The 19891-nt window shown below is 48.4% G+C and overlaps 9 protein-coding genes across 10 annotated transcripts; 4 read left to right on the forward strand and 5 right to left on the reverse strand.

Moving 5' to 3' along the window:
• Positions 1-194: 194 nt before the first annotated feature.
• FOIG_10334 (uncharacterized protein) lies at positions 195-2807 on the reverse strand (the record flags this gene model as incomplete). The annotated part of the gene is made up of 3 exons (XM_031210663.1): positions 195-272; positions 359-2044; positions 2097-2807. 3 exons carry the CDS (start codon positions 2805-2807, stop codon positions 195-197), a joined length of 2475 nt encoding a protein of 824 aa, XP_031059374.1.
• Positions 2808-3157: 350 nt separating this feature from the next.
• On the reverse strand, positions 3158-4993 carry FOIG_10335 (uncharacterized protein; the record flags this gene model as incomplete). Its single annotated transcript, XM_031210664.1, has 1 exon — positions 3158-4993. Exon 1 carries the CDS (start codon positions 4820-4822, stop codon positions 3158-3160), a length of 1665 nt encoding a protein of 554 aa, XP_031059375.1. The 5' UTR covers positions 4823-4993.
• Positions 4994-5546: 553 nt separating this feature from the next.
• On the forward strand, positions 5547-7212 carry FOIG_10336 (uncharacterized protein; the record flags this gene model as incomplete). Its single annotated transcript, XM_031210665.1, has 1 exon — positions 5547-7212. Exon 1 carries the CDS (start codon positions 5593-5595, stop codon positions 7210-7212), a length of 1620 nt encoding a protein of 539 aa, XP_031059376.1. The 5' UTR covers positions 5547-5592.
• Positions 7207-9131, reverse strand: FOIG_10337 (uncharacterized protein). Its single transcript, XM_031210666.1, has 4 exons — positions 8666-9131; positions 8480-8611; positions 8122-8421; positions 7207-8067 (listed from the first exon to the last, which is right to left on the reverse strand). Exons 1-4 carry the CDS (start codon positions 8949-8951, stop codon positions 7283-7285), a joined length of 1503 nt encoding a protein of 500 aa, XP_031059377.1. The 5' UTR covers positions 8952-9131; the 3' UTR covers positions 7207-7282.
• Positions 9132-11674: 2543 nt separating this feature from the next.
• FOIG_10338 (uncharacterized protein) lies at positions 11675-12218 on the forward strand (the record flags this gene model as incomplete). Its single annotated transcript, XM_031210667.1, has 2 exons — positions 11675-11826; positions 11924-12218. The coding sequence occupies 2 exons, from the start codon at positions 11675-11677 to the stop codon at positions 12216-12218; spliced, it is 447 nt and encodes a 148-aa protein (XP_031059378.1).
• An 18-nt stretch (positions 12219-12236) lies between these two features.
• FOIG_10339 (uncharacterized protein) lies at positions 12237-12968 on the forward strand (the record flags this gene model as incomplete). The annotated part of the gene is made up of 1 exon (XM_031210668.1): positions 12237-12968. One exon carries the CDS (start codon positions 12237-12239, stop codon positions 12966-12968), a length of 732 nt encoding a protein of 243 aa, XP_031059379.1.
• Positions 12969-13588: 620 nt separating this feature from the next.
• On the reverse strand, positions 13589-14539 carry FOIG_10340 (uncharacterized protein; the record flags this gene model as incomplete). The annotated part of the gene is made up of 1 exon (XM_031210669.1): positions 13589-14539. One exon carries the CDS (start codon positions 14537-14539, stop codon positions 13589-13591), a length of 951 nt encoding a protein of 316 aa, XP_031059380.1.
• Positions 14540-16073: 1534 nt separating this feature from the next.
• FOIG_10341 (uncharacterized protein) lies at positions 16074-18236 on the forward strand. 2 transcript variants are annotated; one of them, XM_031210670.1, is made up of 8 exons: positions 16074-16291; positions 16340-16475; positions 16535-16716; positions 16767-16803; positions 16865-16932; positions 16981-17366; positions 17422-17489; positions 17540-18236. In XM_031210670.1, the coding sequence occupies exons 1-8, from the start codon at positions 16169-16171 to the stop codon at positions 17785-17787; spliced, it is 1248 nt and encodes a 415-aa protein (XP_031059381.1). In that variant the 5' UTR covers positions 16074-16168; the 3' UTR covers positions 17788-18236. The 2 variants fall into 2 exon arrangements, with proteins under 2 accessions (XP_031059381.1, XP_031059382.1); XM_031210671.1 differs by having other exon boundaries at positions 17422-18236.
• Positions 17799-19835, reverse strand: FOIG_10342 (uncharacterized protein). The gene is made up of 5 exons (XM_031210672.1): positions 19295-19835; positions 19134-19240; positions 18951-19085; positions 18528-18901; positions 17799-18476 (listed from the first exon to the last, which is right to left on the reverse strand). Exons 1-5 carry the CDS (start codon positions 19674-19676, stop codon positions 17936-17938), a joined length of 1539 nt encoding a protein of 512 aa, XP_031059383.1. The 5' UTR covers positions 19677-19835; the 3' UTR covers positions 17799-17935.
• Positions 19836-19891: the final 56 nt, after the last annotated feature.

Below are 19891 nucleotides of genomic sequence, written 5' to 3' on the forward strand. Positions count from 1 at the left end.
TATTGATCTCGAAGTCGCGCCAATCAAATCAACAACTATCCTACAGAGACTATGCTTCAGTATTTATCACGTCTCTCAATAAGGCATCCAAGTCCAACATGCCCGAACTCTCAAGACTGAAAGCTAGATCATTCCTTGTGGAGGTTTCCCCGAGTGCCGGTTCTTCCAAGAAGGTAGGAGCCCATGGTCCCCTTTCAATGTGATCTTGGACAGCCTCTCTGGAAAGCCATGGAGTCACCGTTGGTAGTTGGGGCCATGTACTGCTGCTCGACCTATTCAGTCTGTGGAGCACAGAATTATCCGTGTCATCCGCTATTGTCCGGTTCAGATCGATAAGGATAGGATCGCCCTGACGTACTTGGTTTTCTAGAGTAGACTGTTGTTGAAGTGAGTTCCCAGGGGCCGATCCACTACCATGGATTAGATTTGGCTCTTCAGCCTGTTCGAAATTGGGTTCGCGTCTGTTCCAGTAGTTTCTGAATATCGACACCATAGCTCTCTGTACTGTCGATTGTAGCTGTTGGCTGGATGCATCAGGTCGGATTACAAGTCCACTAGAGTCCAGCTCCTCCAACATAATAGCAACTCCTTCTCGTTGGGCAAACTCTTGCATACGGCAAAAGTCTTCCGATTGTGTCGAATGAATGAAAATGGTAGAAGGGGGGTCTATATCGGGAAAGAGGATTGACCATACGGTATACCATTGTTGTTCAACTGAGCCTTTACTCTTCAGTGATAGCTGGTTCTTTTGTTGCTGAGATATGCCTTCCAGCTTTGCTGATGGGCCCCTTATACATGACCTTCTCAATACATGCGAATCAAATGGATCGAAGTCCTTGAACGTTTCGTAGCAGATCTGACAATAATACTTGGGTGTATGTCGGCGCGTCAAGTGTTGTTTCAAGTGTGCAATAGTATCGTTCTTCTTCATGAAGCAATCCCAATACCTTTCCGGATCTAACTTCCAGTATGGGCATGCTAGAAACTGCGACCGCCCTTCGCACTGCGATTGACTTGTCTTGCCCCTCTTCTGAGGTGGCTCATTCCTTTTGTCTCTGCCTTCATCTCCATGGTCGTCGTCTTGCCGTTGGTTCTTCCGTCCACGTGTTGAGCTTGTTCCATCCCTCGTACCAGAGGAGCTTGAAGACCCGCCTTGTGCAACTTGCTTTCCTTTTGAGCTACTGCCGCTCGATTCACCCCTCGCCATGACATCCTGCTGACCGAGAACGGCAAGACGGCGAAACACTCGGCCGAAGATGCGGAACCCTTGTGTGTTCCTATCTAGCTGACACGTTCCTTCTGAATCTTCAGAGACTGAAACCACGTCCACGTCGGATGATACAGTCGGGGAGGATGAAGGAGCACGAGCTCTTAATCTTAACCCTGATGCATCAGGTAGCTCAGTACTAGATTCTTGTAGAACTTTAGTTTCTTCCTCCAGCTTAGACCGGACGTCGTCTCCAGACTTCTGCCCTATCAAATTAATTTGCCGCTCAAGGTCTTGTCTGATTGCCAGTGACTTTGCCAGAGCTCCAGGGGCGAAACTTTCAAGGACTTTGAGATCCTGAATCAGCGAATGTTGGTAGGGGTCAGAAGCATCGTTTTGTGACTCTAAAGCTTGCTGAAGTCTATGAAAGCTGAACGATGGCCCATATGTCTCAGATTGATCGTCCCTATGTCCCAGTTCAGTCTGCAGAGTTTGTGCGGGTGTTTTAAGATCTATCCGAGGATTGAAAGGTTGCTGGCGAGTCGTGTTCAAACCTGCATATGCCTCTTGAGTCTTGAGAGGCTGACCAGATTGCTGTGATTGTTGAGTATAGGTACCAGGACTGCCGACTTGTCGGCTTGGGGACGGAACCGGAATACACGGCGATTGGCTAATGGGATCGTAAACACTGCCGCCCTCTGATGTAGGCCCAGGCATAGCATTAACAGGGATAAAGGCTGCGGAATGTGATGTCTCGGCGGATATGCAGTCTTCTTTCTTTCTTTCGCAATTATTACATTTACCACCAATGGCATCTGGCCGACCACTACACCTGATCTGTGATTTATTAGCAGCTTGAACCTGGCCAGTCTCGTCAGGTAAAACGAACCCTTCGCCTCCGGCAATATCTGCAGGCTCTGCAGGCGATCGAGACTCTCTGTCGGGGGCCAGGTTTATAGACTCTCAGTCGCGGGGCAGGATTATTCCTTAGGTGGGACTCGTAAACTGGGTAGGGAGGGGCCGGAGGAGGTCCATAGGCTGCAGAAGGCGCGGGAGGCGCAGGTAGGGAAGGTGGATAGTCCAGAAGTTGCGCTTTTGGCGGATGTGAGGTTTGGTAGTTCGTTATACTACACGGGATATATGCAGAACTGTTATCGGGTGTAACCTGGTAGTAATCCGAAACATAAGACGGGGTATACGTAATTTCCTGAGTTGATGGCCTGCGGCTTTTTCTAAGCACATCATCGACATGGTCAATAATTTTGTAGTTATCAAGTTGGCGTTGAGGTAGAGATCGGAGAGTGATAAAGGTATTCTGGGCTGCAGAAGGCGCGGGAGGCGCAGGTAGGGGAGGTGGATAGCCCAGAAGTTGCGCTTTTGGCGGAGATGAGGTTTGGTAGTTCGTTATACTATACGGGACATATGCAGAACTGTTATCGGGTGTAACCTGGTAGTTATTTGTAACATAAGACTGGATATACGCAGGTCTTTCATCAGGAAGGTTGAGCCAGGTTGAGAAGTTGTTGGAAGAATACTGAGGCTGTTCCGATGTGCCTGACTCTGCCTTCGAAAGCCGCTCCACGGATGGAGATCTGTGCATATTGAAGGTGATTCGTGGCTGTAAGTTCTAGACAGTAGACGTCTTTATAGTGCGCAATATAACATTTCGTCGTTTAATCAGATCAGTTGCGGCGATTTACGCTAATATTTCGCTGTGCGGATGGTGAGGTTCTCTTCAATTGATGGCTGAACTCTGGCGATATCATCCAAGTAGATACACAGGTGTGAGATGACACCAATTGCACCTGTTATCATTCTGAGATGAAAACTTGGATGAAATAAAATCATTTGTGGAGAGCGAGATAATGCGAGGTGCGTGCTGACCGCACATATGTGTTTATGAATCTGGTTGGCTACTTATCTACCAATCACCATTTCCAAATAACCAAATCACCGCTGATTGATGACCTTGTCAATCTCTTTCACCGCCGCAAAAAGATCATTATCATAATATTTCCTCGCAACCACCTGCAAGTTGATAGGCGCTCCCTCAAAATCACCCTCCGCCCAGAATTGTCTGACCTGTTCCTCTTCCTTACTCAAAGGAACACTGTCCGGCGGATAGCTCTCAGTTCCTTTCGCGCCAGCCTTGACGGGCGTCGGGATCACAATGCCGGGGTAGTCAACGTAGTTCCAGAGCGCCGTGTAATTCCAGTAGAGCGCCGTTTCGTGAGAACATGCCGGGCCAACAAATACAGGGCAAATTACAAAGTCCACATCTTGTGACTCCCAGTGCTCTGCGAAACGACATCTGAAATCATCGCGTTCTACGCGAAGCTTGAGAACGCCGTTGGCATCGAGCCCAGGACCCTCAGCGTCTTGAATGATCCATTTAGTCAAGGCATTCATAGGTTCATTCGTGGCTGAGAGGTATGCTTTGACTGTCTTGCCGCCGTCTGGCCAGTATGCACGGCGAATACCCTTCATGGCTTCTTCCATCCCGTAGGGTCGGAAGGGCTTGACATCGAACCCTTTAGATCGTAGCTCTCGGGCTGCCCACTCAAGAGCCCTTGTTACTGGAGGCTGGGGAGTGATGAGCCCGTCATTGATCATGAGTCCAATCTTCAACGGCTTGTTTTCCGTCAACCTTCCCGTCCAATGAAGAGGGACAAGTCGAGGGTCTTTCAGCCAAGGACGAGAACCGGAGACGACCGACATGAGGAGATCAACATCCCGAAGCGAGGTACACATCGGCCCTGCTGAACACAAGACGTTCAATTCAGCGGCGAAACCACCCGGTAAGAAGTCTTTCTGGGGGAACACGTAGGACGTCGTCTTGAGACCATAGATACCGCAGAACCCCGCTGGTCCACGAACACTTCCTCCGATGTCTGTACCAATGCCCAAGACTGAACCACGAAGAGCGATAAGAGCGGCTTCGCCACCAGTAGACCCTCCAGCCGATAGATTGATATTATGAGGATTCAGGGTTCTCCCCCAAGGCGATGTTGTCTCAAGATGCATAATGGACTGCGGTTGATTTGTCTTGCAGAATAGGACAGCACCCGCATCCCTAAGAATCTTGACCATCTGACAATCTTCTCTGTCAAGTTTTCGAGTCGCCAAGTATCCCACATTTGACCAGTGGTTGCTGGCCGGCATGTGTTCCTTGATGCTGACTGGCACGCCATGCAAAGGACCACAGGTCATTCCAGTGTTGTCTTGATATTGATCAAGAAGCTGGGCAGTAAGTACAGCCTTTTCGAACCACCATTGTGTCAAGCAGCATGTAAGCTGATGAGCGATGATAGCTCTTTTCGCAAAGGCAGTGACGACAGCGACGGATGTAAATTTTCGTGATGCGATTGCAGCTGCGAGTGCTGTAGCGTCGTAGTTCTCTGTGATGTCGATTTCTTGATCGGTCAAGATACCACAGGTTTTGGGGATGCCGGTTACGTTCTTTGGGGGATTGCCGATGAGGCTTTTTGGAAGGCGGAGCTCGTCTGGGACGGTGCTGCCGAACTCCTCGAGGATGGATGTCCGAAGAGCTTCATACTCTGGCGGACCTGTTTGGAGAGGGACTGGCTGAATGACGGGGACGATTTTGGATGACATGATAGCGAAGACCTTCGGATCAGATGATAGATAAGGATTAGAGTGCAAGATGAGGTGTCATGAGAAGCTGGATTTATATACGTAATCGCGGACTTTTCATCATGCCGACTTGAGGGGTAGAAGCTGGCAATACCAACACAAGCAATCAAGTCCCCCATTTAATTCTGCCGCTCTGACGTCTTCACTGCTTCACGAACCATGATAAGGATCCCTGCCAATCGAATTCACCTTGGAATGGTGCCTAGCCGCACGGCAGCCAATTAGGTGTATTACCGCGTACCACCATAAAGTTCCCCGCATGGTTGTTCATGATCGCGGTCTCATAGACTTTCCCATTTCGTCAAGTCCTACCGCTAGCGATATGAGCTAAAGTTCCTCCTATCAGCTAAGTAGCGGTAGTTGATAGTGCGAGATAATCTCTCTGTGCCCGCGTCAGCGAGTTTATCATGCTTACCCCGCGTTTCGCTTGTAGATGCCAAGGGACTACGACTAGAGATACCTAAATGGTCGAGATCTAGTCCAGAAGTGACAAGGCGTCTGTAGATGGCTTGTTATCGGGCATGGAACTGCCGCGTGAGGGATCGTCGCTGGAAGCGCTCCTTACGTCCGAAGAGTGATATCTCATGGTGGAGTGGATCATGATAGATAGATTAAGCGACATGCCTATCATATCGCATGCATATATACCCACGCTCTGGTACCAATTCCCAATGGAGAACAACATCTCTCTTCACTCTTTGTAACTTCTCCACAACAACATCACTTACACCATGGCTCAGGCCTATTCTGAAGTTGTCCCCGGCACAGTCCATCTGGTCGATGCTGGTCGCAGTGATGGCAATGATATTGAACTTGTCCCTCGTCCCAGCGACGATCCAGAGGATCCCCTCAATTGGAGCAGACGACGCAAGCTCATCTCAGCAGCCATGGTGTTCGTCTACACCCTAGGCGTTGGTCTTCCCTCTACTCTCCAGTACTCTGTTCTTGTTGAGATCTCCCAAGACACCGGTATCTCCATTGCCGACTTGGTTCAAGGCACCGGTGTCATGTTCCTCTTTCTCGGCTGGAGCTGTCTGTTCTGGCAGCCTATTGCCCTGACATATGGAAGACGCGGTGTTTATCTCATCTCCACTGTCGCTGCTGTGCCCTTGATGGTCTGGACTGCGTATTCGCGTTCTGCTGGGGAGTGGTACGCTCACCGTATCCTTCTCGGCTTCTTCGTTTCGCCTATCGAGTCGCTGCCCGAAGTCAGTATTCCCGATATTTTCTTTGCGCACGAGAGAGGAACTTGGATGAGTTTGTATGTCTTCGCCTTGTTCGGCTCCAATTTCTTAGCACCAGTGGTTGCTGGCTTCTTCGCCGATGCGTACGGTTGGCGATGGACCATGCATTTCGGTGCCATTTTCGCTGCATTCAGCTTTGTCATCCTGTTCTTTTTCATGGAAGAGACCATCTATTTCCGTCCAACTTTTGAAGGTCTCGAAGATCAGGATGAGCCAGTGAAGGGTCAAGCGGATAATGATGTTGCTTCCGCACAGAATGTCCCCGAAAGGCCGATGAAGGAGGGTGCTGGCGCTATCATCAATAGTGATCAGCTGCAGGGCACCGTGCACACAAAGAAGAGTCTCGCCACTCATCTCAAGCTCTTTGCCCGAAAGGATGGTCGTCCAACCAAAGCAAACATGTTCAAGTCCATGTTGTCTCCACTTCCGCTCATGGTCCTCTTCCCCAATGTCGCCTGGGCAGGGTTCATCTACGGCATTAATCTCTGCTGGTACAATGTCTTGAACGCCACCACTAGCCCTATCCTCAGTGCATCACCCTACAACTGGTCTACCAGCATGGTCGGTCTGATCTATGTCGGCCCTATCATCGGCGCTATTCTTGGATGTCTCTGGTCTGGTGTCATTGCCGATCGCACTACGCTGTCACTTGCTCGCAGAAACAATGGTGTCCGAGAGCCTGAACAGCGACTTTGGCCTCTGGCTTTATCTGCCTTCTTATCGTGTGTTGGCCTTATCGTTTGGGGCGTCGGCGCTGATAACGACATCCACTGGGCTGGATTGGCTGTTGGACTGATGGTTCTCACTTTCAGCTGTGTCACCGGTGGATCAATCGCTTTGTCTTACAACGTCGATTGCTTCAAGGACATCAGTGGCGACACCACCACTTCCATCATCATCATCAGAAATACACTGGGTTTCGCTATCTCCTATGGTATCACGCCTTGGTATGTCAACATGGGTCTGCAGAATTGTTTCATTATGGCGGGATTCCTATCTCTTGGATGTACTAGTACTTTTCTGTTTATGATCTGGAAGGGCAAGAGTCTGCGACGTCATGCTGCGCCGAGATACTGGGACCAGGTTCAGAAGATGTTGCAGCACTAGGATCAGTATCACTGGGATAGCCGAAGCTATTCTCTTCTATCGCTAGCTAGCAATATTTAACTACCACGTACTAATAAATTAACTTGTCCTTGTCAATTCTCAAGAGTCCTACTGTGTTCTCCAAGCCTGCCTCTCGATCATCAGCTCCACTAGCCTTCTCAGTTTCCAAAATGCTCTGGCGGCTCCTCAAAAGCTCAGTTGCAACATCGCGCCACTGCACCTCAGTCTTCTCGTGTTTCATATCAGGCATCAGCTTCAAATCCAGTTTAGTATCTCTCAGCCGTCCGTCTCGCTTTCTGAATTGGCCGTCAACAATAACAGCATCGATGTCAGAAGGAGCCGAGTGCAGAATGATAGCACCGATCGGATTTTCCTCAGCGGCACAAATCATCGTAGGGCTCAACGTATCCCAGATTACAAGATCAGCAATTTTTCCCTCTTCCAAAGATCCAATTTGATCGCCCATCTTGATCGCCCTTGCGCCGCCAATTGTCCCAAGCTGGAATGCATCTTGGGCAGAGACCTGAGCTCTGGCAGGGATCTTTCCTGCTTCGAGAATCCGATCATTGCGGCGAGCACGCTCAGCTTGGAGGCCAACCTTCATCTGAGCGACGATGCTACCTGTGTTGTTGCTGTGACAGTCGATGCCGAGGGAGCTAATAGACTTGGCGTTTTCCTGAAAGCACACAGGCCAGCCGTGACCCATCTGCAGCTCAGTGTCTGGAGTCGAAGAGATTGCAGCTCCGACTCTCAGAAGCTTTTGTGCGTCCGAGTCGTTCAATGGAGTCGCGTGTGAAAGAAGAATGTCCTTCTCGAGAAGCCCATAACTTTCAAGTAAATCTAGCGTTGAGCCCGCTACAGTTCATTTCATAAGCAACTAGACATACCAATAGATACATGCGAACTTACGAAGAAGACTTGGGACGTAGTGAGAAGTGATGGTTTTGATACCCAAGCTGCGAACTTGGTTGAAGATGTTGACAACTACATCCTGTGGAAGGTAGAAGGAGTCGAACGCGAAGCCCATCGTCACCCGGCCGTTGGCGTATGGGCCTGCCTTACACAGTGAGATCAACTGCTCGAAGAGCCAAGCTGGAAGCAACTCTTCTTCCATTGCAAGGGGCTTCCAGGTCTTGACCCTACCAATTGGACAGTAGCAGTAGATAGACCTGATACCAGATGAGATGGTTGCTGAAAGAGCCGCATTGTCTTGAGATCACGATTAGTTACAGGTGTTTGGCTTAGATACGAATGACGGGGTACTCACTGTGCTCTGGAGAGTATGAGATATGGGCGTGATCTACAATTGTAGTCGTTCCTGCCTCAAGGGCTTCGAGGCATCCGCCAAGCTGACCCCAGAACACGTCTTCGGGTTTATAGCTGTGCGAAGCCATGTTTCCTGTGCCAGGAGGTGTTAGCAACTCGTGATTTGAGCCATTCAAATATCACTAACCTGGTACCATGTACTCCAGCAGCGAATGATCGGCATGTCGTCCTTTGAGCTGAGTCTGCCAAACATGATGGTGAGTATCGACAAATCCTGGTGAAATTATCTTTGCCGTGCAATCAATGATCTCAGTTGACTCAGATGGAGGATCAATGCGAGGCGCGATGCGAGCAATTTTATTACCCTCGATCAACAACGAATGGTTCTTGAGCGGAATGACATGATCATATCCAGGGCCCTTTGGAACAAGGAGAGTAGCGTTTCGAAGCAGAACAGAGTGGTCGGAAGACATGTTTGAAGCTGGCAGATAGCCAAACAAAAGCTAAAGAAAAGAAGAGCTTATTTTTAAAGAGTTCATATGGGAAGTGCGGTAAACTGTAACTCAGATGCCGTGGATGCCGAGAACAAAGAATGAAGCCACAACCGCATTCCTGGATGAGGAATCATGACTGCCATGTGGATAGCTCCATTCGGTGTTTGCCAATAATCAAGCAGTCTGATTCGCTCCCTGCGCTTGGCATAACCAACCCCGGAACACCACCAACAAAGACATCGATCTAGCCTCGAGATGACGATATCACGTCAGCCATCGTTTCAAACTCCCTTTCCCACGGGCTGGTGTGTCGCACTGCATGTGTCATCCTAGAGCAAAGTTGAGTCAATGTGACCCTTTGTGGAAAGTCCAAGATCGGAATTGAGACAAGAATAAAGTGATACCTTGCACGTCCTAACTACCTACCCCCGTGGATTTGACCTAAATTAGTAATGGAAGTCCCACTCGGAGATGGGGCTTCTGCTAGGTCAGATCCACGGGTACGTCATATTCGGCAATAGAGCTACTCCGAAGTCCAGACTGTTTCCTTTGTCTAGGGGTATGTGACTCACGGTTTCTCGTAGACCCGGTGCTTCGGGTTTGCTTTGAAATGCCGGAGGGTTCAGAACCACGTTTATGGAGCTTCCCTATAAATCAGCTATCCTGGGCCTTTGCACCAGCTAGCATTCCGCTATTCTATTATTTTGCACTTGATGCGAGTTATGACTTGCACATTGGCGACTCCATTGTATTATCAACCCGAATTAAATATATACATCGTGAAGGTAGCCATAGACCTTGTTCTAGCAGCCAATTGTAATACAGGTGTATTATTCCAAGGATGGACACCAGTAGCTAATTCAATCTATGCCGCTTGTAAAACTGAGGAAGCGTTCATGACTTTTCAGAGTTTTTCATGCCCCCCTCCCAAGAATTGAGTGAAAGCAATATTGTTTGCTACGCGAGAAATGCCATCAGCCTCCCTTTTCGGGATTGAATGTTCGCATCTGATTGAGCGTCATCATCATAGTGCTCAATAAGCGTCTGACTCAGCATCCAACAGGGGGCTTGGTGTAGGGGTATCACGTTCGCTTTGCATTGTTTCGAATGCTTGCGAAAGGCCGGGGGTTCAAATCCCTCAGCCTCCATTTTTTGCACTTTGTATCTGCAGTAAAGGATAAATAGCGTCTGCTTCTTCTACTTGCAATCAATTGGCACTGCTCTTTTTCCATATTGGCGGCAATTGGTGTTGGCTGATTCGACCGTTGATTGGCTGTGTCTCGTTGGGTTGTTCGAGGGCTCGCCGCCATAACGCACTCCTTGAATGGAACGACACCGAAATGCATGATAAAATGTCACGAATAACAACAAAAAGAACATAAACTGCAAAAGTAAACTCCGATGGAGGGAGTCGAACCCTCCTCGCCGCGGTAGATATTTCGTAATGAAAACGCGGAATGATAACCGATACACCACACCGGATGTTTAGATGTTCGTCAGCAAATTTGTTCCACTCCATATTAGCACGCCGGGCCTCGTTTAGGGCTACTAGGCTATCTGAGTAGCGCGTATCGCTCCTAGATATATAGTTTGTCCTTTCATACACGCAGATATCTATTTTCTTATTTGTTTCATATCAGGCTCCTTAAGGTTGGACGTCGTGAATCATGACCCTGTGTGAGTGATTGTTCCGTCACTAACTTGGTCAATCATGGGACAATCTAGACTCGAAACCTTCAGACAAGTCAGTGCTTAATTATGCTGTACAACATATTACGCCGTATTTATCATTAATTATTATAGTCATGTAAGTATCCTAGGTACTACTCTGTAGTCAGTTCGTTGGGCCAAATCGCTGACTTCAAATATCAAGCTCCAGGGTATGGTCATAAGAACCGCCAAGGATTGCTACTAGCGTTATGGGTCACAATTGCTGATCGTCAGCTCCAGCACAAAAGGTCATTCAGAGAGATCACGGTTAGTTCAGTTGAGTAAGCCCTATCGAAACCGGGTAAATAGCGAATTCTTCGAACCTCGGGATAATGCAGAAGAACGGATCAGGGGTCCAACGCCAACCATCGCCACTCCCAAAGCTGCATCTATGATCCCTGTTCTGTAAGGCTGAAATTTCAACATCGGGACCGAAAAACACAGACGCACGCTTCGGGACCGAGAAGATGTCTTTCCAATTGTTCTTTCGAACTGGGGACTAAAAACACGAGGATCGGCCCGGGGCACTAGCCAGCACCTCCAGATGTTTCGTATGCCATGACTGGTTGGAGAACGATAGCGGATTAATGGGGAAGAGTTGAAACGACTCCGTTTCCACTGTAATCTAACGTGCATTCGAAAGTCCTAAAGTCTCGGTCCCGAGATAAATGACCAGTGGCGCGAAGATGAGAAAGATCACCGACACCGGCAAGTAAACAACATATCTCTGAGGAACCTTGCAACATGGCCAAGAGTCTATCAATTTGGCGCAACATGTTCTCCCTTCTGAACTATCTCTTACCTTTCTGACCTTCACTTCGCTCGCAATGAACGGATCATCGCTTGTTCTGTCCAGCACTCTTCTGAGTTGCGCCAACGCTCTTCAACTCCATAAACGCCACAATCCATCGATGGTCTCGGTAAACTTTGAGAAGTGAACGAAAGATGTCTTCCCCGGCCACGAGAAGAGAGGCAACGATGACATTGCCGAGATGAAGGTGGACCAGCAAGGCGTCCTCTACTGGGCCGACTTTACCATTGGAAACCCTGCCCAAGGACTCTCCGCTGAAATCGACACTGGGAGCTCCGACTTGATCGTCCTCACTAATCAGATTGAGACTTGTGAGAAAAAAAGACTGCAATGGTGGTGTCTTCAACCCAGAAAAGTCACACACTTTTGAGTGGGGGTGAAGAACAGGTGTCTGGGAGGGTATATATGCTAACGACACGTTCACGCTTAGGTCTTCTACGCTGAAATCTTTCCAGTTTGTCGGTGTATCTGAATACAACGCTGCAACCAATGGCATAACTAGTACCTTCGGCGTTGGTCTCTACACCCGAGAACACGCTGAGATAAGGTATCCCAATCTGCCTTACGCTCTGGCTGAGGCAGGAGAAATCAACACTCCGGCCTTTAGCTTGTGGCTCGACAACAAGACGCATGGGGAGTTCCTGTTTGGTGGCGTCAACAAAGCCAAGTACATAGGCCCCCTGGTCAGCTATCCCGTTGTGGTCGACAACCAAATTGGCCTGTGAGACAGAGCCCTGGTGGTCATGACAGGCTTCGGGACAACTTCTTATGGAAAGACTTCAGATCTTGACTTTGAACCGCGGCCAGTACTCCTCGACTCGGGCACAGTGCAGAGTAGATTGACCCTCAACATGACCTTGCATCTGATCAGGACCATGAAGATCTCCATCGATGAGAAGTTGGATGCTGTAGCGCCTTGCGAAACAAGCTCCAAGGAAACCATAGATTTCACGTTTGGCGACTTGACTATCAAAATGCCATTCGCAAACTTTCTCGGTTCCACCAACGTAAAAGCCGGTGTTGACGGTGTTGCATATTGTCAAGTCGTCTATTATGACGACACCACCAACATTATGCTTGGTGACGATTTCCTCCGAGGTGCCTATGTTGTTTATGGCTGGGCGAATATCGAAACTTCCCTCGCTCAGTATAATTCTGAAGAGGCCGAAGACGACATAATTGAGATTATACGAGATGTGCCTGGTGCTTCTGCCGCCACTGGCGTCCCTAGAAGGTATCTGAAGTACGATCAGCCTGCAGAGTCTGCGGGTACTGCAATCCCGACAGAGCTACCGACAGTTACTGTAACCACTCTTAGCACAGCGACTGGGTCGGTTACAAGTTCGGCGGCACCTTCATCTACTGCGGCAGAGACTGGAGATGTTGAAGACAGTAGAGCGGCGGGTAGCCTGCCGGCAAACTTGATGTACATGATGCTGATTGCATTTGTCTTCAACGTTGTAATCCACGCATAGGACAATGGCTAAGAATTTAATTATTCTGATGAAATTGAATAGACTTTGTTGACCATTTCTTAATCTTATCTTCATTATGAATCTCGCCGAACAATGCCATCCATCGAGAGGTCACATAACCACTTGCAGCTTCAATCATCGTTGGAATTATTGCATACAACAGATTGAATTATATAGACCACTCTAGATTCTCAACTTCGTCGCCAATGCCGACAAAGTTAAAAGAAAACATGGTACAGGGCTTGCCGACAGGGCAGCGCCATAACCAAACCACTGGGTTCATCAAGAGCCCGCTAATCCAGTAACTTCGTCCCACTAACCGCCGCCACCCGCAACTCTCACATTCCTTCTGCATAAGGCAGATAAATCGCATCGGGACCGAACACCTTAGACGCACTAACATCGGGACCGAGCGAATGGCATGAAGATTAAGTTTCATAGCTGGAACGGTAGCGATCGGCCCGACAGGCAAAAAGATTGATCACGCTGGGGATCGAACCCAGAATCTTCTGATTCGTAGTCAGACGCCTTGCCATTGGGCCACGCGACCGTTGCCGTTTGATGAATGAAGCCACTCCTAGCTGGGCTTCATCATTGCCAGCCTAGACGTCCAGGAAGTCCTACTTGCCCAACCAGGAAACATTCAGAGAGGAATTATGATCTGAACCTAGGATGTCTCGGTACAACTCAGGCCTTCTGGCCTGTCTGTATCGGAATCCTCCTGCCAATTGAAGCTTGTCTTTGCTGCAAGTCGCAACAGCCATATCCTCTCCAAGCAGATAGCACTCGCTTAGGATATCTCCAAAAGGGTCAAGAATCATGGAACACCCATTCTTCAACTGATCATCATCCATGCCAATAGGATTTGAGAAGACGACGTAGACTGCATTGTCATAGGCTCTTGCTGGTAGCCATTTCATCAGCCATTGCCTGCCTTTCAGACCGCTGAACTCGGCCCGCAGAGAAGTTGGATCTTGATCTCGATTAGTCCAAAGCGATGGATCAACGAAGCCAGCGCCTGGGCGAGTTGACGGAGTGCACATTGTTACATGCGGCATGAATATGATCTCTGCACCGAGAAGAGCTGTTGCCCGAACGTTTTCGACAACGTTGTTATCGTAGCATATCAGAATACCGCACTTCCAACCGAGAAGGTCGAATACCACATATTCGTTGCCTGGACTTAGATGTGGACTGATGAAAGGGTGCAGTTTGCGAAACTTGGCGACGAAACCTCGGTTGCTGTCGATGCAGATGTAGGTATTGTAAATATGGCCATTCTCATCTTTCTCAAACAGCCCAGCCAGAATAGTAATGGCTAGCTCACGGGCTATCTTAACTAAAGAACGAGTGCTTGGGCCGGTTGGGACCTCCTCCGCAAGATCAAGGAGCTCTTCTTTGGAGAGGCGGCTAGCGAAGGTATAGCCGGTAACCGAGCATTCATGAAATGCAACGACATTGCATCCGCAATTTGCCGCATCGCTTGCCATTCGGTGGATGATGGTTAGGTTTTTATCCTTGCTTCCGGACCAGTTCTCGAACTGAACCGAAGCGATCTTAAGTTGGGACATAATTGATGGTCTCGGTGGATTTTATTTAGCAGGGGTTGGTAAGCCGACTTTTCCGACCTGGACGTACAATCACGGATTACAGAAGTTATAATTATATAGCACGGATTGCCTTGCATTGGAAGACTTCCCGTAGTAATGGCCGTAAGAACGTTGTTACGTTACCTGAGGTCACTCGAAGCGACTATCCCATTGCTAATCATCTGTACATGAAGTCTGTGCAGCAACGTTACACTTATTTGTGGTACTGGTCGGTAAAGTGATGTTTATGCAAGCCCAGTGGACACTTTAAGCAGCTATCGTATAAGCAGTCCCAATCAAGCTGAGGCGCGCCCTACGGGTGAGTCATCAGGCCGCGGGATTCAAATCGCCCAAGACTCGAAATCTGCTGTTAGATAGTTGAGTAGTAGTAGGCTCTGTCTCAAAAGAAGGAATCTGTTTAGAATGACAGGTTCTTTAACCCATATTATATCCGTGAACTCATATCAACTCTGGCTATGAAACTTGGCAAAGGCAGATATGGACAGCTTGAAGTGACGCGGGATAACAGTTAACCCGATTAGCTTGTTGCTTATCCGCATACACGAGATTCCTTTCACAGTCAGACAGAGAACCGACAGCATATTCTGATTGGTAGAGAAAGGGCGTCCTCTTACACGTCGTCGTAGCCTCGTTCGCTCCGGTAAGGGTCTTGGCCGACAACCGTCGGTACACCTGATCGCAGATCATTCGGCATGTTTATTTTTAGAGCATTGAAAACGCCCGCGGCAACTGCAGAAAATTACTGGAAGTGAATTCTTTAAGCCCTGTGAGGTTGATCGAAGCTGGCCAAAAGTATAAGATCGTATCATTCAGATAGCTTGGCGCCCAAGAAACAAGATAATTCGCCTTTGAAGATCCAGCGATAAGCCTCGTTACTTGTACCTTGCAGAACGGCAGAGGTGGCTGAAAGGGCAAGGGGGTTTCAAGAACAGAATGTTTCCGCTCCTGGTTTATGTGGCTGCTTGATTGACGTATTCAAGGTAGTTATGTGACACGGACTCTATTTCACTGGTAGCGTGTCAAGTGTCATGGCCGCATCCATAACGATCTGATGTCGTATATGCGTGCAGATATCTGGTCCCTTACTTGCCTGTAGATGGATAACTACTGAATAATCATCCGGTTACAGTTCAACATCATTGAATCTATGTTACAGGTGATTTTCTTTATCAGTCCGTGACTTTACAGCCCTGTATGCGGCGATAGACTTCCATCGTTGACCCCGCGCATCTGGAATGCTATACAAACCATCTGGGTCCAGATCCGGCAGCCACGACGGCCCCGATCAAGCTAACATCCCTGAAAACAAATCGCACTGTGCTACAGATCGATATTTGCGTGCTCAAACAACCATCATTGTCTCACAGATCGAAGCCATATTCGTTACACACGTGCCACGATACCTGGAACTTGCCGTGTACAATCCCTAAAAGAGCCAATTCGATGCAAAAAAGGGCGTTAGTTTTCGGGATGTCTGCGCCACAAGGGCAGATATGTAATCTCCCCCTTGCATAAGAATGATGATCGCGCTCCAAGGAACGAATTTGTGTTTTGTTTTGTTTGGACAACGTTTCGTTGCCAAATGCTACGATGCTCGTACGTCGAGTATTATACGCGTTTGCATTATGCTTGATACCTGCTGGAGGTTTAGCCCAAACTCATGAGCTTGACAGACGCGCCGTCGATCCTTTAGCCGGAACATCCGAGTGTGCGGTCAGTATCATTGACTTGATTGAACCAATCTGAAGCTGACGATTGTAGAGGACATGTTTCACGAAGACGAACGACACAGAAGCTTTTCAAGGCAGCCAAACGGACGACCTATGCCAATATAAGCCAATTTATCATAGTGTAGAAGTATGCGTCAAACACGACTGCAATTTCACCGAGATCTTGGGTAGGCTTCGTCAAATTGCGTGTGGTGGCCTCAATATCAATGGCTAACGCAATAGCTAGACTTCAAGAACAGAACATCCCGCGCATGCGACTGGCCGATCACCGACCGTCGTCAAGAAATTCGAATCAGCTGTTTGACAATAGGCATTTTGGCTATGGTCTTCTTTACCATGAGAGCCATCTCAAAGATAATTGGATTCGTGCCATATGGGCATGACGATAGTCTGATATCAGCAACTCTGGTATGTGATGCAATCAAACTTTTGTGGCCGTGCCCCTGACGATTAAATAGCCATTTATTATCGCATTTAATATTTTCTGCCAAGTCCGTGGGTGTTACCCTTCTCATCACATCCTGATATAATGCTGACGCAAGTTGTGCGACGTTAGTCACCTCGAAGGGTCTCGGACTCGATATTTGGTTCGTGGAAGAAGATGATATTCGCACCTTTCTCATCGTAGGAGATCATGACACCATGGTGTAATTACAAGTCTAACAAATCTAGCTGATTTTCGCTTCCGAACTATCGTACGCTACAGCTCTCGCCCTCTTGAAACTATCGATCCTAGCCTTCTTCCTTCGCATATTCCCTGATCAGAAATTCCGCACCATTGTTCGATGGACTACGATCTTTATTCTCGTCATGTGTCCCCTATATCTAGCACTCATCCTCGCTCAACGAAGGCCACTCGATCTGTTTTGGAATGGGTGGAAGAATAAGAATCCGCAAGGTGTTATCTTGAGTGGAAATCTCATAGGCATAACACATGGTGCATGGAACGTTGCTTTGGATATTTGGATGATGATTCTTCCAATGACGCAACTGCTGAAAATCGGGATCAAGCTGAAGAAAAAGATTGGGGTAATTGCCATGTTCGGAGTGGGCCTCTTGTAAGTTGTCTAAAGTGTCTGTACAATGTTAGTCATGCTCATCGTTATAATGTAGCCTTACAATTGTCAGTTCCGTTCGGATCCCAAGCCTTATAGTATTTTCAACTTCACGGAACATAACCGGTACAAATCACTCGAGTCTCTATGCTAACTTCTGCTGACTGTCCACGCAGCCGACTCCGTCGGAATAATAATCTGGTCAAACATCGAGATTTGCGTAGGCATGATGGTGGCATGCATGCCTGGAGCCCGTCAATTCGTCCGAGACACTATACTGATAGTGAAACGAGGAAACGAGTCCGATGGGTCTAGCGCTGAGAACATATTCATTGAGCGGACAATAGAGACGATCCAAACTGATGCGGACGAGACAGTTATGAGTTCTATAGTGAGACCAGAGGAAGTGCTATTGTCAAAATGACAACGAATTGTTGGCTGCCGTCACCAAGATGGAGGCCATGATGATGATTAATGAAAAAAAAAAAACTATTATACCGGTCTTGATGCATCCACAATTAATTTCTACCACCCTATTTCAATTGCTCATTACAGACTTGGACGAACGGTGCTTATGATTGTTCGCGGTGGTTGACAACAACCGAAGCGTTTCCCTTCTCCTTACCTCCCATCTCCTCAACATCTCCAGTCAGATCCTCAGGCTTGTAGTTTCCAAACTTGCGGAGAGCAATACCCTCATTGAACATACGATCGATCTGCTCCAGAGATTTGCCCTTGCACTCAGGAACACAAAAGACAACAAAGACAATAGCCAATGCCAGAATACCAGCGAAAACAAATCCAACCTTTGAGCCCAGACCGGCGTATTGAGGATACAACATGTAGGGAATGCTGAAGCTGACGAGGAAGTTGGCTACGACGTTGACGATGGATGCTGTTCGCTGCGATGCGTCGCGGAGTCGGAGGGCGGGGATTTCAGTGGTGATGACATAGTTTAGAGGAGCGAAGGCGAAGGTAAAGCCGGATCCGAAGAGGGTGAGCATTGCCACGATGCCTGATTTGATACCGAAGGATGGGTTGGGAACTGTGCCGAGAGCGCCCATGGTGATAATGGCGCAGAACATCCAGCCAGCGCTCGTCAATAGGAGAGGTCTGTGAAAGTCAGTGATGATGTTCAGGTATTGAGGGAGAATAATGGCTTACCGGCGGCCAGCTCGGTCAACAAGATATAGACCGGCAAAAGCAGAGCAGAGATTAACGATGGCGTTGACGATGGTCATGGTAAAAGGGTTGACGGTTCCAATGTCTCGGATGAAGATGGCGCCGTAGGTCGAGGCAAAGGCTTGACCAGTAGCTTGTTGAAAGAAGTTCATAGCCACAACAATCGCTGTACGCTTGAGGTTCTTTCCCTGGAAAAGCTCGAGGTAATTGCCCTGCTCAGGTTCGTGCTCGAGGGCGTATTGGAGAGCAGCAAAGCTCTCGTCGATCTCGGCTTCGGTCTCTTTGCCCTCTCGTAGCTTTCCAAGGGCGGCGCGAGCTTCCTCGGTTCGGTCTTTGGTGAGTAGCCATCGGGGAGACTGTAGTTGGTCAGTATGAAGCAATTCGTGCTTAAATCGGTTTATTTACCTCCGGGATGAAGAAGATGGCGCACATGACGACGACGGGGATGATGAAGAAGAGGCCAAAGGGGATCCGGAATGAGAGGTTGCCGGAGAGAGTGCTCGTTCCTCGACAAACACATGCTACAATCAGAGTTCCCGACTATACTGTGTCAGCTTGTCACTATAACACTATTTTAGGAGCACTTACCATCAAGCTGAACTGGTATGAGCCAACTGCAAAACCACGGATCTCCCGGGGCATGATCTCGGATTGGTAAACAGGGACAACAGCAAGCTCCATGCCAATGTAGATATCTGTTGATAAATGTCAGCTATGTACATCCAAATGTAAGCTTATGTAGTACTTACAGTTGAGGATTCTCGTGGCCATGATCTGATGCTTGCTCGTCGACGTAACAGCCATGATAGCTGGAACCAAAGCCCAAGCGCTCATGACGAACATGCACCATCTCCTACCCCAACGCTCACTGACAAGACTGCCGATAATAACACCAGCTCCGAAACCGATATAGTTCAGGCTGTTGAAGAGGGACAGCCATGATGGTGGGATGGCATATTTGCCCTTCTCAGCATCCCATTCCCCGAATTGCGCCTGGAAAGCCTCCATGGCCTGTGTGTTGTTGTAAGCTGCGTTATCAAAGCCATAGTTGAAGGTTGACACAGCGATGACTGCGAAGGCAATCGCCAAATGGCGATTGAAGTGTTGGAGAATTCTGTTCTTGGACAACATCTTGACCAGATAAACTGCGAGTGAGGAGGCTTGGTTGGACTGATTGTGAAGATCATGACCGGGATGATGCTCTGCTGATATACCCAGCCACTCAACCCCAGAGAAATGCTCCCCCGCAAAGCTTTACTATCACTCGTTGACCTGGCGTCAAGGTAACGCCTGTTCGAGACCTGCAGAGTCTGCTAGCCTGGTCACTCTCCTGATTTCCCCAGGTA

Source organism: Fusarium odoratissimum, assembly GCF_000260195.1.
Source record: "Fusarium odoratissimum NRRL 54006 unplaced genomic scaffold supercont1.18, whole genome shotgun sequence".
In the NCBI taxonomy this organism is placed as follows: Eukaryota; Fungi; Ascomycota; class Sordariomycetes; order Hypocreales; family Nectriaceae; genus Fusarium; species Fusarium odoratissimum.